The following is a 19,154-nucleotide window of genomic DNA, read 5'->3' as shown; positions in this document are numbered from 1 at the left end:
AAAAAAATTCATGGTATTACATAAAAACCCTAATATTCACCGTACTAGTGAGGCAAGTCAAAAAATACAAATATTCAGGAACAGTCATTAATCCAGATGAAGAAATCAAGAACAGAATACAAATGTACAAGAGACACTAATTTCTTACTTTTCAATGTTTGCAAACAACAGTTTGTACCTACGAATTAAACTAAGGTTCATAAGGTTACTCGTTCATGGTATTATGTGTAGTCAGTGTTACTGCATAAAGTAGAAGCCTGGACCTTAAAAGCCTAAAATATCAAAAAGTTGGAATCGATTGACATGTGGATATATAGACGCATGCTAAGGATACCCAGCGAGCGAACTCTCTAACTTGATAGAAAGAAAATTTCTTTCTATTATAGAAAAAAAGTCTAAACTCTACTCTCAATCTCAACTGGTTTCGATCGGGTAGAGTTCGAGTTGCCGTCGCCAACCTTCGGAAAAAAATTATAGAAAGAGACTATATGGTCTTGCTATTACTTTCGTCTCTTTTTAATTAGACTATTAAGCCCCATTGTGCAAGGAACAACGTTTTTAAGAAGTGATAAAGGGAATAGGGTCGGTTTGAAAGTGATTCTAAATGAAACTTACTAATATATATAGATGATCCTTTTATCCTTAATTCAATCGTTTGTTCTTTCTCTTCCATTTCTAAGGCAAAATTAATAATATTATTATCTTAAATCTATATTTTAAGACAAATATTAAAATATAAATTTAATAGTAAATATATTTAAATAAAAAAAAGAAAATATTTTATATTAAGCTATTATAAATACACACTAGGAAAGAGATAAGATAAAATTAGGAGGATCCATCATAAAATTCGCCGTCTTATTGATACCTAAAATTACTTCAAAAATCTATAAGAAAATTTTTCCCTTCTCGGCATCCCTAATGGATATAGGATGAAAACAGAAACAATAACAAAGCATACTTATTACTTAAATGATCGATAATGTCGAATGACATTTCAGTAATTGACATTATGGGCTGTGAAAAATCCCATTAGCTATAAAAATAGGCTAATGTTTGTAGATTGGGTAGTATAAGAATGTCTAAAGCCAAACGATGCCAAGTGACATAGAGAAAAGGTTAGCAAGTGCTAATCGCGCATAGAAAGATATTCTTCTTCTATTAAAGATATTCTTTCTATATTTTTTCTTGTCTATTTCTATGTTTATCGAGTTAGAGAGTACCGTTGCTGGACACAGAATATTGAATAAAGAAGTACTAAGACACATTTGACATAAAAAACTACTAAAGATTATTAAGATTTATAAAACAGCTTACATAGATCATATTCTGTGCAACGACAAATATATACTACTACAAGACATGATATAGCAAAGAATAGAAGGACAGAAAGAAATAGGAAGAAAGAAAAAATCTGGCTTTGTAATATAAGAGAGTGGATAGGAATGAATGTTTAAGAACTGGTTCATGTGGCATAAGACAGCGACACATTCAGCAATGTAGTCGTCAACCTTCAATAGGAAGTCGGCATCAGAACTCGTACGGAAAAACACTTATAGGAACTGATACAGCACTATTAATTTTTGCCATTAGTATTTGTGCCCATCAGTTCCCAATAGTGGCACTAGTAAATCAATGAAAATAATGTAAAATTCATATCAAATACTGGTCTTATTAATCGAGTGCTTATTGAATTACAAGCATATAGTTATGAAGTGTAATAATAGTAATCTTATGTAAAATGATTTATATGAATATCGGTTTTTATTATCTTCGTTCTGTTAAAAATAGTTAATATACAATTTATATTATTCACCTTATAAAATTTAGTGTGTTAGTTTATATAAGTTACCTTGTTTGTTGGAATTGGACTCTTTTGACCGATAACGATTTTTTTATAATTTATATGTTCTGCGCTTGTAGTCAGGTCTAAATCGTCATCTTCCAATTATATATATTATACGTATATATACACATTGCCTAATTATACTTGGAAAAATATTTAAAAGATTTTTCAGCAAGGAAATTATAGCCGACGCTTATTTGTCGATTTTGTTTAATAATTTTTTACTAGTCTATATTAGTCAAAAAAACAACTTTCTCGCTTTTCAACCAAATGTGCTGAGTCAAAAATGTAATATCAAAGTCCACATATTTCAACTCATTTGCATTAGTACGCTGGTTAATTCTAAAGAAATGGACTAACGTAATTTAACTATTACGTTACTATACTGTAGGAATTAATTCCCACGTCACATATCACTTACGTACGTATCTATTTGTGCACAAATAAATAAAAATAAATTTAAATGGGAAAAAGTTATTTATTTCATTCAACCATGAATTCCCAATATTTCCAGATGTAGGAAATATAATAGAGTTTATGACACAGATATTTTTATATGTATGTTTGAAAGTTTAAATGTTTTACATGGTAAAATTAATTCTAACTATCTGTGATGATCCATCAGTTATCACCAGCAATGGACTTTAAAATTGCACATAGTAGACTGAACAGTCTTTTTTTCTAATAGTACAATGAACAGTTCACATTTAACTGATACGGCGCTACCACTCTTGAACGACAACTAAGTGTCCAATAGTGCTCTATTAGTATTCATCAGTTTTTGCTCAGTTAAAAACCTTTATTAAAATCTTCAGAAGTTTAATCGCGAAAAATTACTAGACTTTCTATCCTCGTTTTCAAACCTTTTAAAGTTTAATAAATGTTTTCTTATCATCCATATGCGGAAAGTGCTACTTTCTGTTAATATAAGATATCTAAACCTATTAACGCTATCTAGTGGTAGTTTGAGTAAAAGTGCCGTACTCAGTATGTCGTGTTGCCTAACCGCTTGTAACATAAACTGTCAGTATTAATTTACAATAAAGTAGTAGTTGTCATGAGCTTATCTGAACCGCGTGTCGTTTCATTTCAATCCCCAATTAGCCACTGATAATTCAATAGGTTATGGGCCCAGGGCGATATAATAACGAAGTTACGCGAGTTTGTTCAGTTTTCGTGTAGAAAACGACTAGTTTTGGTCGAAAAACAGTATAGTTGTGCTGGAAAAGCGTCGCGCCGGGTCTTGTTCACCGCGGTGTTGCAGTGTCGCAGTTTTCAAGATGGCAGTAAACAACTATTTGTCGTCAATTTCGAAGTTTCATGGCCGCGAAAACTATGAAGAATGGTGCTTCGCGATGGAAAATTTCCTAGTTTTAGAAAGCCTAAGTAATTGCATAGCTGGAACCGAGACCGATTCCGTACAAGTGCAAGGCCAAGATTGTTTTGTCCATTGATCCTTCTTTATACGTCCATGTTAATGAGGCGACCACAGCAAAAGATGTGTGGGACAAACTAAAAGATCTCTATGAAAACAAGGGCTTTACGAGAAAGATTGGACTTCTTCGAAGTTTAATTTCGTTGCTATTGGAAAACTGTAGCTCCATGGAAGAATACGTGAACCAAATTATCGAAACGTCCCAGAAACTTGGTCGTACGGGGCTCAAGTTGAATTCTGAGCTAATAGGCAGTTTAATGTTGGCAAGGTTTTTTTTTTTTTTTTATGGTACACACAAGCACAAGAGGAAAGTCCTATGTCACTCTTGGAGTGGTGCTTGCGCGAAGATATTTGTGGGCATTTATCTTGAATCGCTGTAGGTTGTATGCGATCGGGAAATATGTGAGGTAGAAGCCCGTTCCACAAAGAAGATGTTCTCGAGATGAATGAGTCCCGATACAGCGACGTCCTTGGGGTAGGCAGGTGGACTCGATGTTGATGAGCCGCAACTGCTAGACGCGTCCTTCTTGCCAGAACAGCCCTGGGTGGAATCAGGCTTGCCAGCTCAGAGGAGCACTTACCGTGATAATAACGGTAGAATAAACAGAGATCAGCCACCTTTCTCCTGTGCTCCAGACTATCCAGACTCTTTGTCAGTTCTGGTTTGTCGATAAGATGAATAGCTCTCTTCTGTATAGAATCCAGCAGGTTTAAACTATGCTTGGGTGCAGAGCTCCAGACATGCGAGCAATACTCGAGGGAAGGGCGTATTTGAGCCTTATAAAGAGTCAGCAGCTGTTCTGGTGTATACAGTTTTTTCGTTTTGAAAAGCACTCCGAGTTTTTTGGAAGCCGCCCTGGCGACCTCCGCAACGTGGTCATGCCAGGACACACTGTTGGTGACCTCGACTCCTAGAAGATGTAAAGATGATTTCGTTGGCAATGTTTTCCCTACCATAACCAGCTCCGGGCCACCAAGGTTAGTCTTCATCGTAAATACTGCAGCCTGCATTTTTTTAGCGTTAAAATTGGCCAGATTGTTACCGCCCCACTCCAAAATTGCTCTAATATCGTTCTTGGTTGAAGCTACTTGTTGCTGCCTAAGGTTTTGAGAACTTGCGGCTGTCGTTGGTTTGGCGGACTTAAATGTGGAAATAAGTGTGCTATCGTCCGCAAAGCTGTGTAGATTGGATTGACAGTGGTTTCTAGCAAATCATCTAGTTTGTGAGCCATGGCAGACTCGGTCGTCGGGTAGAAGGACAGCATGGTCGGTCGCACTGGTGCACTCGGTACAGCGGAACTGGTTCAGAGAACACTTCGACGTTAAGTTCATATATATCAAGAAAAGGGTGGGGGATAGAATGCATCCTTGAGGGACTCCAGCGTTAATGTTAAATTTTTCGGAGAGGTATCCATCGACGGCTACTTGGATTGTTCGTTGTTCAAGAAAACTTTTGATCCAATTCAATAATGAGTTTTGTATGCCGATTGAGGAGAGCTTGGTTAGTAGTCCCTCATGCCACACTGTGTCAAAAGCCTTGGAAATGTCAAAAGCGACTGAGCGGGACGCGCCGTGCTTCTCCATGGCCTCCGTCCACAAGTGTGTGACGTAAGCCAGAAGATCGCCGGTGGATCTAAGCTTTCGGAAGCCGTATTGATGATCGCTGATTAGTCCAAATGATTTCAGATATCTTAACAGTTGTTGGTTGACTGCCTTCTCCATAATCTTCGATATTACTGGAACTAGTGCAATCGGGCGGTAATTGGAGGGCATCGTCTTCTTACCCTTTTTGGGTACAGCTTGCACTCGAGCAGTTTTCCAGCTTGTTGGAAAATGACCCTGCTTATGCGATGCCGTGAACAGTCTTCATAAGGGAGGAGTCAATTCGTCTGCACAACGTTTTAGTATTAGGGCTGGAATTCCATCGGGTCCAGAAGCTTTGTTGGTGTCTACGCTTTTAAGAATTTTATTTATAATTCGTTTGGGGAAACGAAATTTCTCCTATCAATGAATTCACCCTTGGTAAATATGGCGGTGTTTTGCCTTGCGAGTGCAGAGTAGAATTGGACACGAAGAGTTTACCCAGTAAGTTGGCTTTTTCCCTTGCTGTTACCGCGATAGAACCATCATCTGCTGTTAGGGGTGGCAAGGCCGACTTAGCAAATCCTTGACTAACGGCTTTCGAGACCGACCAGGAAGATCTTGTTCCATTTGGGCAGTTTAGCAGTTTTTTTTTGATCCTATTGTTGTGACTCTCTTTGCATTCATCAATAATTCGCTTGCAGCTATTTCTGGAGGCTAAAAAGTTCCTCCGATTTTCGATGGAAGGATGTTGACGCCATTTGCGATATGCTGCGTTTTTGTGTTTACTGCCTTTTTGCAATTCAGGTTGAACCATTGCTTGTTGTTTGATCCGCATTTAGTAGAAAAAGGGATATAAGCTTCCATACCTGCCAAGATCGTTTCTGTAATTTGGTTTGCACATTCTGAGATGTTATTGGTTCTAAAGCAGACTTCTTTCCAAGGGAATGAGCGATAAAATTCCCGAAGATGGTTCCACTCTGCTGATTTATAGTGCCATACCTTCCGCGGCATCAGAGGATCCTGCGTTTTAACCTCCAACTGGCAAGAGACTGTTATCAATTTGTGGTCCGATGTTCCTAGGGGGGCATGTACTGATACAGTGTACGAGTCAGGGTCTGAAGCCAAGACCAGATCTAGGAGACTCGCGAACTCGCCGTCTCGATCGGGGATTCTGGTAGGTTCCTCCACAAGCTGCGTAAGCCCGCATATGGTAGCAAATAGCTCAGCTTCCGTCCTTCGTCGTCGTTCTTGTTGCAGAAGCGCAGCCAGTTGATATTGTGAACGTTAAAATCACCCATGACGATGATTTCTGCGCTTGGGTAGTCAATTTGCAGATGGTTAATGCAATCAACCAGGTTCAAAAAGAGCCGTCTATATTGGGTATCACTTGGTGGTCTGTAGATACAGCAGACAAATTTCGTGGCACCACTGGCTATTATTTTGAACCACATGACGTCGAAGTCCGCAGATTTAAGCGTTTCCTCCCGCTGGCAACTCAAATCGTTGTTGACAAATACTATTGCCTATATACAAATACGGTTGCCTGAACATTTCGCTCCGATGGTGATGGCGCTGGATAGCAAAGCGGATAGCAAAGCGGGATCGATATTACCGTCGATGCCATTAAGACAAAGTTGCTCGATATGCAGCCAGATGGCAGCAGATTCGCGACTTCCTCGTCAGCTGGTGCTTTTATAGGGGGCGCTGGGTTTCCCAAACGTCAACAGAATGTAAATAGAAACAAAAATAAACGCAAGGAAAGTTGTGAAAGCACAAATTCTGTTAAAAAACGGGATTTAAGTGAAGTAATCTGTTGCCGGTGCAAAAAAGCGGAACATTACATGTCGAAGTGCCCACAAGTTGCTCAAAAAACGAACAAGGAGAGTCCAAATCAGTTTAAAAGTGCGTTTAATGTTGTGTTTTTGAGTGCCCAGTATAAGAACATGGAATGGTACTTAGATTCAGGTGCCAGTGTACACCTTACGTGTAGGCAAGATTGGCTTGAGAATACAAGAGCTCCATTCCTGAAAGAAATTGTTGTGGCTAACAGTACGAAGCTGCCGGTGCACAGCTGTGGTGATGTGAATATTTACACAAATGTATGCAGTAATAATGTTGAAATTGAGGTAAAAGATGTTCAGTATGTATCTGAATTAACAACAAACTTAATTTCAGTCAGCCAGTTAATAGCAAGGGGCAATCATGTTGATTTTGGGCAGGACTGTTGCAGGATTTTCAACAGTAGAAATGTTCTTGTGGCTAAAGCATTTTTAAGTATTGGGGTTTACAAGCTAGACACTACATGTTCAGGAGATAGTTTTGCTGGACAAGTCACCAGTGGTGAAATTTGGCATAGGAGGCTCGGACATATAGATTCAACCTTTTTAAACAAGATGAAGGATGGTATAGTTGATGGCATTGATTATCCTGGTCGGGTAGAGATTGACACACAGAACTGTATGGTGCGCTGCAAGGGTAAGCATTCCAGACAACCTTTTAGCCATAAAGGTACCAAAGCTACAGGGGCGCTAGATATCATCCACAGTGATTTGGCGGGGCCGATGGAGACACCATCTATAGGAGACCCGAGGTATTTCTTGACCATGCAGGATGATCATACCCGTATGTCGTTTGTGTATTTCCTTAAGACGAAGGATGAAACGTTCGAGAAGTTTAAGGAGTTTCAACGTTTAATTGAGAAACAGCTGGACCGGAAGGTGAAGGTGTTGCGTACCGACAATGGTGGCGAATACATTGGTGGTGAATTCCAGATGTATCTGAAGAAGCAAGAAATAATACACCAAACCACAAACTCGTACACACCCCAGCAGAATGGGCTCTCCGAGCGACTAAACAGGACATTGGTTGAGAAGGCTAGGTGTCTTCTTTACGTGGCTGATCATTAAAAGAATTTTTGGGCAGAGGCTGTCAACACAGCCTGCTATCTTAGAAACAGATCTCTTGTAAGTATGTATTACCTAAAACGTTTTATGCTAAGGAAACCCAACCTAAGTCATGTCAGAGTGTTTGGCAGTACAGCCATGACACATATTCCTAAGGAAAAGAGGGTGAAGTGGGACAGAAAATCAGAGAAGCTGGTATTGGTGGGATTTTCTGATACCACAAAGGGCTATAGGTTGTATAACCCTACTGCAAGGCAAATATGTACAAGCCGAGATGTCCATATCATGGAAAAGATTTTGAATGGTGCTCGTTTCCAGATTCAGGAGGAAACCTGCTCTATATTTGAAACACCTGTGCTGTCTAAGTGGGAGACTGAGGACGAGGTATGTGATGAGAGTGATCCGAGCTACACCCCAGAACAGGATGTTCCTGCTGCGGAAGAGGCTGTTCGGAAATCTGAAAGGCGCAGAAAGGCAAGGACATGGGATGACTGTCAGCTACTTTACAGGGAGGCCAGAGGGTTCAGTTCCAGTGGGAGATCCAGTGACGGTCCAGGAGGCTCTTTCCAGTCCTAACCGCAGCCAGTGGTTACAAGCTATGACCAGGGAAATGGACAGCTTTAGTGAGAACTGCGCATAGGACATTGTGGACATACACCAGTGAAGTGTAAGTAGGTCTTTAAAACTAAGTATAGTAATGATAATGATAGTGTCACTTATAGAGCTAGATTAGTTGCCAAGGGATTTAGTCAAAAACAGGGTATAGATTTCGATGAAATCTTCTCCCCAGTAGTAAAACATTCAACTTTAAGGTTGTTACTAGCACTGTCTGTGCAATTTCAGTTTGAAATAATCTATTTGGATGTTGTTACAGCCTTTTTAAATGGCAAACTGGAAGAAGAGGTTTTCATGGAAATACCAGAGTGTTTTGATAGTAAAATCAGCACAAATGAAAAGAGTGTGTTAAAATTAAATCGTGCTATTTATGGCTTGAAACAATCTGCTTGTGTGTGGTATAAAGAAGTTGAACTTGTACTTATAGGTTTAGAGTATAAAAAGATGTGATAATGAGTCATGTTTATTTATAAAACGTATAGGTAATTTCATTTCAATCATTGCGGTATACGTTGACGATTTTTTTTATTTTCTAACTGTATAGATAAAATTGATTTTGTCAGCGGTCATTTAACTAGAAAATTTAAAATCAAGGATTTAGGCCAGGTTAAACAATGTTTAGGCATGAGGGTTAGAATAAATGATGATAAAAGTGAAATCTTATTAGACCAAGAACAGTATATAAATCAGGTTCTAGATAGGTTTAATATGGGCGATTGTAAGCCAGTAAATACACCCATGGAAAAGGGACTTTGCTTTGATAAGCCAGATCCTAGTGTTTATCAAAAGGAACTCCCTTATCAACAGTTCTTGAGTAGCCTTGTGTATATTTCAGTATTAACAAGGCCAGATATTACATTTGCTGTCAATTTTTTGAGTCAGTTCAATAATTGCTATACCGAACAACGTTGGAAGTGTGCTAAGAGGTTACTTAGGTATTTGCAGGGGACTAAGGGATATTGTTTAGCTTGTAAAAGAGATAGCAATTATGACTTAAGGGGATATGTTGATGCAGATTTTGCAAGTAATGAAATAGATAGGCGGTCATATACAGGGTTTGTGTTTATGTTGTCTGGTGGGTCTATTTCATGGGAGTGTAACGAGCAAAAAACGGTGGCATTAAGTAGTACTGAAGCCGAGTATATGAATATTACAGAAGCTTCTAAAGAAACTGTATTTTTAAGGAATTTATTATCTGAAATTCTCGATAAGTTTTGTGCGTAAGGGTAATTAATGATAACCAAAGTGCACAAAAATTAGCTTTTAACTATATGTCACAAGCGTTCTAAAAATATAGACGTTCGTTACCATTTTGTCCGAGAATTAATTGCAAATGGTTTTGTAGAGTTAAATTACTTATCTACGGATGAAATGCTGGCGGATGTCCTAACAAAAGCATTATGTTCTGTAAAGCATGCTAGGTTTACGACAGAATTAGGCTTAGGTTGTTAGATGTTTACAGTGAACTTAGATTAACCTGTGATTAATTGGTTTAGATAAGTGGGAGTGTTAATATTAGATATCTAAACCTATTAACGCTATCTAGTGGTAGTTTGAGTAAAAGTGCCGTACTCAGTATGTCGTGTTGCCTAACCGCTTGTAACATAAACTGTCAGTATTAATTTACAATAAAGTAGTAGTTGTCATGATCTTATCTGAACCGCGTGTCGTTTCATTTCAATCCCCAGTTATCCACTGATAATTCAATAATTTCCACCTATATCCCTCAAACTTAACTTCTAACCTAATTTTCCTACATGGTCGTAAATAAGTGCATATGGTTCTCACCCATCGGGTGGGCCTCAAAAAAAACTCCTTTTAAACATTTTTGTCACAAGGAAAACTACTATAAAACAGTCGCACAATAACAGTATCGCGCTGCGTGAATCCCTAGTATTTTCCGGTTATATTTTATTTACAGGAACATGAAATATGCATTTTCCCAGCTTTATACTGTATAAATATATATTCGCTTAGCGGGACGACTTTTATTAAACCCATATGGTAGAATAATATTCCTATAAGAAGACATTTTTTATTTTTAAATTCCCACTTTCTATTTTGATGAAAAAATAAATGAATTTCGACTGTATAGAATGTACATACAAAAGAAATCGGAGTTTTAGTAAAATTACCCTACTAACCATAGATTTTTATTATCCTTTATTGAATTCGACACAAGTTCTTATATATGAGTTTATTATACTAATGTAAAGGGGACAGACGCGTTATCAGGACATTTATTATCTATCCGGGTTGATTTATCTATCGAAAACTACACTTTTATTTTATTCAGTCTAGCAGATTAATACGAAATTGGCAAATTTGAGGGGTGCATAAAAATTATGTAAATCCACTAGCTTCTAATAAGGGTGAAATTATTTAAAGAGTTTCTGGAAAAAAACGACTTTCGATAATCCAGTGAAGCAAATCTGTTTATATTTTTTTTTATTGACGACTTACTTGGCTGCCCTTAAAGGGAGATGTAAGAGTTTTGTAAAAAAAATTAAATATTTTAGCTTTAATTTAATTAAATATATCATTTTTATATTCTTAGCTTCTATTATCATTATAGAGTAAATAGTTGCGGGAAAATCTGTGCTATCGATATACCGGTTGGGGAATCAATCATTAAGCATAGTAAGGTGCTTAAAGGCAAAATAAGACAATGCTTATTATTATTTTTATTAACATTTCTAAAATTAATTAAAATTTAAAAATAAATTACCTTTAAATGTACCTAATTAGGATTTGAAACATTGTTTATACTGCTGTTGTAAAATGCGAAAAAATTAGTATATTTTTTTTTTCGAAATTTTAAAAGTTATAATAATATATAACATAACTATACTTCTAACAAAAGAAAGTGAAAAGTAATTTTTTTCATTTATAAGCCTACATTTACTAATTTTTATTGACTACTTTTGAAATATTATCAAAACTATAAAAACTTTATTAATTATAAAGTTCTTAATTAATATTAAAATATCTAGAAATTCATATTTTTTTATTTTAAAGACAAATTAAATTATTTATTTTTATTAACAAAAACTTATATTTAATCTATTTAAATGAAAATATTTAAAGTTAATAGTGAGATGACTGTAAGGTAGTTTTGTAAAAAGAAAATCAAACTTAATTAAGTGTACTATTTATGGTCTTATCCTATAATACCCTAATTATGTAAATGCATATCAGCAAATACGGTTAAAATATTCATAATAATATAAGTATGGTCTCGAAAAAATGTACATTATCGATATAGAAATATTTGGAACATTATGCCTAAATAGGCACAGAATATGTTTTAAAGAAGCATTTTGAATTAAAGGTAAGAGATAGAAATAAAATTATATGTTGGTAATTAAAATTTCAGCAAAATAAAAATGCTTAGTTGAAAATGTCATCAAAAAAGTCATGTTCAAAAAATGCAGTTGACCAAGAATATTAACACCGAACTAAGTAAGATCAAAGCTGAACCGAATGAGGATCCAAATATATCGCAAAACTTCAGCAAAAGAGTTACTGCAAACAATTTTATTTGCAAATAAAAACCATGGAAGACTGACAAAATTTAAAGCTAAAGAAAGAAGATCGTTTTTTAAATATAGAAAACAACCCATATATACATAAAGAGATAAGGAAAAGAATAGAGAAAAATTTAGAGAAATAAAAGATTTGCTAATAAAACACGATGATTTTAACCTTTATAAAAAAATATGAAGTTAGCTGATATAAAAAGATAACATCAAAGCGATATCTTGCTGGAAAGAGATAAAAAAATAATCCCAGATACTCACGGAAATTATTGCTAGTTTGATGGAATCAGTATATAGGAGATACGGCAACGGTGCGCCTAGCTGTGTGTTTGTTTGTTTATTGTGGTCCTGCTCAAAAGCTGTTTTTTGAAGCAATTAACCTTTATTATTATCGCATCTTCGAATTAGAGTGATACCTTCTTGTAAAAGAACCTGTAACTGGTAAGCTATTCCTGGTTTTGTAAGGTTTTTTTTATGAATAACCTGTAAACTACCGAGATTTAGCACGGCATATTGGACTTTAGACTGTTTGGTATAGTTAAAAAAGTTTACAAAGAACCGGTGACATCAACAGGCGGCAAAATCCGCGCATCTCGTTATTCTATCGATAGGGTCAGATGACTATGTTGAGGTCTGAAGACAGTGGAGGCGGCAAACTTGTTGAAATTATTAATATTTATTTGTACTAGAGTTTAAATAGCCCTAAATTTTTAGTAGGTCTAGCTGGCGATATTATAAGTGTGTTTGATTTAGTATGAAATACCAACTAAGAATGCATATATTTGAATTTAATTGCTCCGAGATTCGTTTAAAAAAATGTAGATAAATTAAAATTATATTTTTTAGCATTGTGATGTGCCCATAAAAAATCTAATAAAAAATAGTTTTACTTACAGGAGGATGCAGTTCGCTAATTATTTTTAAAATAGGACTTCAAATAGGTTCTTCTGAAAATTATTCTTTATTCGCATTTTTTTAAGGATTAGGTATTTTAAACGACTTGTGTAAAGAAACAAATTGGTATAAGCTTAAAGTTATATTTCATTATTTTACATATTATCAGATAGTGTATTACAACCTAAATCAGATTCATCCGATGAAGACCATTCGATCTCTTCATCAGATGAGCCTGTATTTACTGTAAATTTTAAAGAATCCAATGCTTCATCGAAAAGGTGATGACTTTCGAAATATTGTTTTTCTATGTTGTCTATATGGTTGCAAATATTTATCCACTCATCATTCGAAATTTCCGCAAATTTCTGCCTTGTCAAAGTTTCGACATCCGCCAATTTAAAAGTGGAATTTCTGTTTGCCACCTAATTCTTAACAGTTGCCCAAATTTTTTTCTATCGGATTATGTTCTGGGTGGTATGGAGGCAAACGTAACACAATGTGTCCATACTTTTCCATTAGGTCGTCCAACTTGGTTTTTACGGGATACTTTTTTTATTTTCAGACACTATTTTATATAACTCTGTTTTGGTGAGTTTTGCATCAAATGTAAAATTACGTTCCTTGAGCCAGTCAACTATTTCCTGCTTTTTACTTCCAGATGTAACATTCTTGACTACAGGCACATTGCGATAAGCTGCATTGTCTAATACTAGGACGGAATTAACTGAAATAATCTCTCTCCCTTGGCTGTGAATTATTTGTCCTTGTTTGCCTATTTTCTTAGGTGACATCTAAAAAAAAAATTAGAAAGTAAAAAAATTAATATACACATGCACACTCTAGGCTGTACATATATACCTACAAGTTAAATACCTATTATTTTGTCACTTAAAATCAAAGTGTATTTTAACTAATATAATTTTTAACAGTAATTAATTTTCATTTATTTTTTTAAATTATTAGACAATTGAATAATTTAAACCAATTTTACTTACCTTTTACAATAAAAATCGGATAGTCTAACTAAAAAAACTATAGTCTATTTCACTATTATACTTTAAAAAAAAACACACAACAGATTTTAAATGCCTTTTACACGATTTACTCACTTCCCGTACGAGACGACACTGAGTAGGCCTTCAGGCTACGTCATAGGCTTTAAATCCCAGGCAGGTAGAAAGAAACGAAGTACGGCGACTGCTTTCTTCTGGCGGTTTCTTTAATAAGAAGCGAGAGAAAATATATTGCGGTCGTCTTTTCTGTCTGCCACCGGATTTTCTATCGATTTTGTGTTGAAAAATGAGTTTGTGCGCATATTGAGCAGCCGGTTCTTTATAAACTTTTCTACCTAATTTCTTATAGTTAGTCGCATATAAATTACCCATGCGACATTGTTGCCAAAAGTATTCTGCTTTCGTCATATACCTTACGGGCATGTCTAATAAAAATTGCAAGGTTTGTCACCGAAGTGTGGGCAGGGGTCTTGAGCTGCACTGTGAGCGCTGTTCTGCGATGTTTCATCTCGACTGTGGAGGCGTAACTGAGGTGGAGGCTAGATTGATACAAGCCCAAAAAACACTCTGGGTCTGCAAGGATTGTGACAGCAGCAGTAGACGACTATCCGCGGTACCGGCTTCATCTTCTAAGTCCGAAGGTGAGATGATGGAACTTAAGACGCTGATAAAGGAACTACAGAGCGAGGTACGAGACGTGAAAAGATCCATGGATTTCATTAATGAGTAATTTGAAGAGGAAAGGGAGCGTAATCGAATTATGTCTGAAATATTTTCCGAATTATCAAAGGAAAATAAAATACTAAAAGAAAAAGTGGAGAGACTAGAAAGAGCTGCCGATTTAGAGAATACGAAAAAAATCCAATAAAATATTTGCCTGTCTCGATTTCCCCTTAATGGTCAAAGTAATACAAGGGTAATCACTGAGGATCTTGTTAAGCTTTGTTTTGCTTTGAATGTCAAGGTGGTCCCTGAAGACTTTGCTAGAGTGCATTCTTTTAATACAAAGGCTGGAACCAAAATATCTTTAACTTTAAAAGACACAGAACTTAAAAACCGCATCCTGTCTGTTCGGTCTCAAAAGGGGAAAATTACGCCTAGAGTTTGTGGTCTGGGAATATCTGATGCTGCAATCTACATAGATGAAGAGTTAACTAAGGATACCTATCGCCTATTCAAAAAGGCCAAGGCTTTAAAGGAACTGGGATACAAATACGTCTGGCATCGGACTGGCAAGGTCTTGGCAAGGAAGAATGACGGAGAAAATGCTATATTTATAAAAAGCGAGGCCTTTCTAAATGAACTAACCTCATGAATATTTTGTTCTATTTATTTCTATATTATTAATTGTCCTTTTTCTTCAGATGTAAGTTCATACTGATACATATTTTATTCTATATATACATTGGAAATTCTTTTCTGTTATGGCTAACTCAAAAAATTTAAATGTAGGTCATATTAACATACGTTCACTTTTGCCCAGCATAAATGCCTTAAAAGATAAATTAAATAATTTAAAACTTGATATTCTCGGAGTCTCGGAGACTTGGTTGAGCGACGCGATAAGTGATGAGGTTTTAGCTATTTACGGTTTTAAATTTTATAGGAAGGATCGGAGATCTCGGGGAGGGGGAGTAGGCATATACATAAGAGACGACCTTTCAGCGGTACCAATTGATACTGTATCTGTAGAATGCTTTGAGCAATTTTGGGTGATGATCAGAGTGGGAGGGATAAGTGTTGCTATTGGTAATTTTTACCGTCTGCCTAAAACTAATTTATTAGATGGTATCACGGCATTTGAACGGACTATTGCTGCAGTCATTCCTCTGTGTGATGAGTTAGTGTGTATGGGTGATATGAACGTCGATTTTTTGGCTTGTAATAGTTCAATAGTTCAACTCTTGACATCTTTTTTAATTCCTTTTCTCTCTCGCAACTCGTAAAAGAGCCAACGCGACTCTCTAAAACTAATTGTACTTTGCTGGATTATTTTATTCTGTCTAATGTTAATATGATTCACGGTGACATCAAACATCATGATATGCATGAGTTAACAGACCACCAGCTTATATCGTGTGAACTCTTATGTAGAATACCTAGCAGAAAGCCTAAATTTGTTGTATTTAGGAGTTTTAAATATTTTGATTTTGAGGCGTTTAACTCTGACTTGATAAACACTGGCTAAGGAAAGATTTTTAATCTTGCTTGTATGAATGAAAAAGCAGAGTTTATGACAGACAAAATATTGGCGTTATTTAATTGCCACGCACCTATTCAAAAGGTACGTGTGACAAAACCAAAGGCACCATGGTTTACGGATGTATTAAAAATTATGAAAAGGGAGCGAAATAAAACACTATCTAAATATAAGCAAACAAAAAAACTAGAGGATTGGCAAGCTTATAAAGAGATCAGGAACTATTTTACAAATGCTGTTCGAAAAGAGAAAATGGCCTATTTCCAATTTGTAGCGCGAAATAATAGTAGTAAAGATACATGGAAAGCTCTAGATGATCTTAATATTTATGGGAAACAAAAACACAATATAACAATACCAAATCATTTAAGGAATCCCGAAGATATAAACAATTTTTTTATAGAATCAGTTGATGCTTTAGCGATAAATATCACTGACGTTTGTATAAATAAATATAAACAGATACATCCAACAAGCAGTTTTCGGTTTACACCGTGTTTAGAAATTGATGTATTAAATGCAATTTTTACTATTAAATCAAATGCTTGTGGGTCGGATAGTATACCGATCCAAATGATTAAACTTTACTGCCCGGTTATAGTCCCTTTTCTTACACACCTTTTTAATGAATGCCTTCTGTGTGGCCAATTCCCTGATCTGTGGAAATCATCTGTGGTTCTTCCTTTGCCCAAAAATAATAAACTAGTAATGTTTTCTGACCTACGACCTATAAGTTTGTTATGTGTGTGCTCTAAGTGACTACTTATCTAAAGCACTACTCTCTCCTTAGCCCTAATCAATCAGGCTTTCGTAAAGGCTATAGTACAACATCTATTTTATTGCGCGTTCTAGACGACATATATGAAGCAGCTGATAAGGGTAATACTACAGCACTGGTTCTGCTTGATTACAGCAAGGCTTTTGACACGATAGATCACAAGCTTCTGTGCGCGAAGTTGAGTTCTTTGGGATTTTCTCTTTCGTCCATTCGTTTTTTTGAGAGCTACCTATTAGGTAGAACTCAGTCAGTGCGTTTTGAGGATGGGAAATCATCTTTGAGGCCTTTTGAGACAGGGATCGATTTTGGGACCCTTGCTGTTTGTTATTTATACGTGTAACGTGGATTCTATTGTCAATAATTGTATAATTCAACGATACTCGGATGACACCCAAATATATACTAGTTTTTCTAAAGCAAATGCGGACGAAGCTGTTCTTAGATTGAATGAGTGTTTAGAGTCAGTAGCTGAATATTCTAAAAATATTGGGTTGCGACTAAATCCGTCGAAGTCAGTCGTAATATACATTGATCATGAGTGGGCAACGAATAATTTGGCTATTCATGTATCCCAAACTTTAATCCCGATCGTGAGAGAATGTAAGAATCTCGGCTTCATAATTGATTCTAAGTTACGATTTTGCAGCCAATTGGCAAGGGTCCTTCAAATGTCGTATATGTCATTGCGGAATCTGTACAAAAGTAAAGATATACTCGAACTGCCGTTGAGAAAGGTTTTATGCGAAACATTGGTTCTCTCTCATACTGCTTATTGTGATTTTGTGTATGGCTCAGCCCTGGATGTAACATTAAAAAAAGGATTACAACGCTTGTAGAATTCATGTATACGTTTTATTTACAATTTAAGGGCCCGTGATCACGTCAGATACAAGTTACCTGCACTGAAGTGGTTAAATATGCAGGATCGAGAGACGGTACACTTCGCATGCTTTCTTCATAGAATCATCTCTAGTGGAGCGCCAGAGTATCTTAGAGATCGTTTAACTATTAGATTCTCCACTCATGATCGTATCACACGTCAAAATACCCTTTTAAATATACCAAAGCATCGCATAGCTATGTTTCAACATAGCTTTTCGTTTCTTGCTTCAAAGTTATATAACAATTTGTTGCATAATAAACTTCAAAATTGTAGTTTGTCAAGTTTTAAGAGAAACGTAAAAGGGTTTATGCTGAGTAAATATAGTTCTATACCAGGGTTGTGAACTTTTAAATATATTTGGATTGAATTTTGTAAATTTCTCATATTCATAATTATTGTAACTAATTAAGACTGTTTATACCATGTAATTTATAATATTATGTATTGCTGATTTCTGTATGCTCGGTTAAGCAAACAGCTTTGGCTGCCCTTCATCGAGTTTAATAAAAAGTTGTTTATTATATCCAGAAACTATGCGACAATGACGGAGAATAAGAAATAGTGAAAGAGGACACAAAAATAAAATTCTAACCAACCATAATAAAAAAAGAATTAATAGAGGCAGTAATGATGATAAAATCTAGTAGCAAAAAACAAATTTTCAGGATTTTATGAAATTGCAGCAGAAATGATTAAATTAATCACAGAAGATCAAATAAGCATATTGGTTGAACTATTGAAATACAGTTCTCCCAATATTTCTATTACAATATGCAGCATAGAAATTACTTCTATTACATTATCCAAAAATTAATCAAAAGTTTAACACAAAAGAATATAGCAATGGTCAAACTACCAGTTTAATAAGTCATCCTCTCAAAATATTCCTAAAGATAATAAATCAGAGAATTTTATGAAATTTGAACAAGATATTAGCAAGACCCAATTTGGCTTCAGAAATGCAATGAGAACAAGAGAATCCTTATTTGACTTATCTGTTTTCTTGACTACAACAAAGCATTTGATAAAGTTCGATATAACCACCTTATTTAATTAATTAAAAGTAAAAATATAGATTTTAAAGATGTTGGAATAATAAATAATTTGTACTACAATTAGACAGGAACATCAAAGTGGATAATGAACTCTCAGACAAAGAAAAAAAACAATGTGGTATATGTAAAAATCTTTATTTAGGAAGAAATTATTTAGAGAGTACTGTAGGAAAGAATAATGAGAACAAGGTGAATGAAATACACAATAATAATATACAGTAGGCAGACGACATCATACTTATTGCCGAAACAATAGAAAATTTACAGAACTCGGCTGATCAAATAGTGGTTAGCAGAGAGGAGAGCAGATTCACCTTAAATATCAGAAAGACCGATCAAAATTACAAAGTCAGTTCAGCAACATGAAAACCTATGCATCAACGGAGAACTAGTGAAGAAAGTCAGT

The 19,154-nt window shown here is 35.6% G+C and overlaps 2 protein-coding genes across 3 annotated transcripts in view; one reads left to right on the top strand and one right to left on the bottom strand.

Moving 5' to 3' along the window:
- The window catches only part of LOC126750535 (limbic system-associated membrane protein-like), a 524,620-nt gene that overhangs the window by 500,607 nt on the left and 4,859 nt on the right, over positions 1–19,154 (bottom strand). The gene's annotated exons all lie outside the window — the stretch shown is intronic.
- Positions 9,008–9,607, top strand: LOC126750078 (uncharacterized). The gene has a single exon (XM_050459579.1). The coding sequence runs from the start codon at positions 9,008–9,010 to the stop codon at positions 9,605–9,607; it is 600 nt and encodes a 199-aa protein (XP_050315536.1).

Source organism: Anthonomus grandis, chromosome 2 (genome assembly GCF_022605725.1).
Source record: "Anthonomus grandis grandis chromosome 2, icAntGran1.3, whole genome shotgun sequence".
Classification (NCBI taxonomy): Eukaryota; Metazoa; Arthropoda; class Insecta; order Coleoptera; family Curculionidae; genus Anthonomus; species Anthonomus grandis.
Note: the sequence above shows the minus strand (reverse complement) of the source record. Positions and strands in the feature narration are given on the sequence as shown.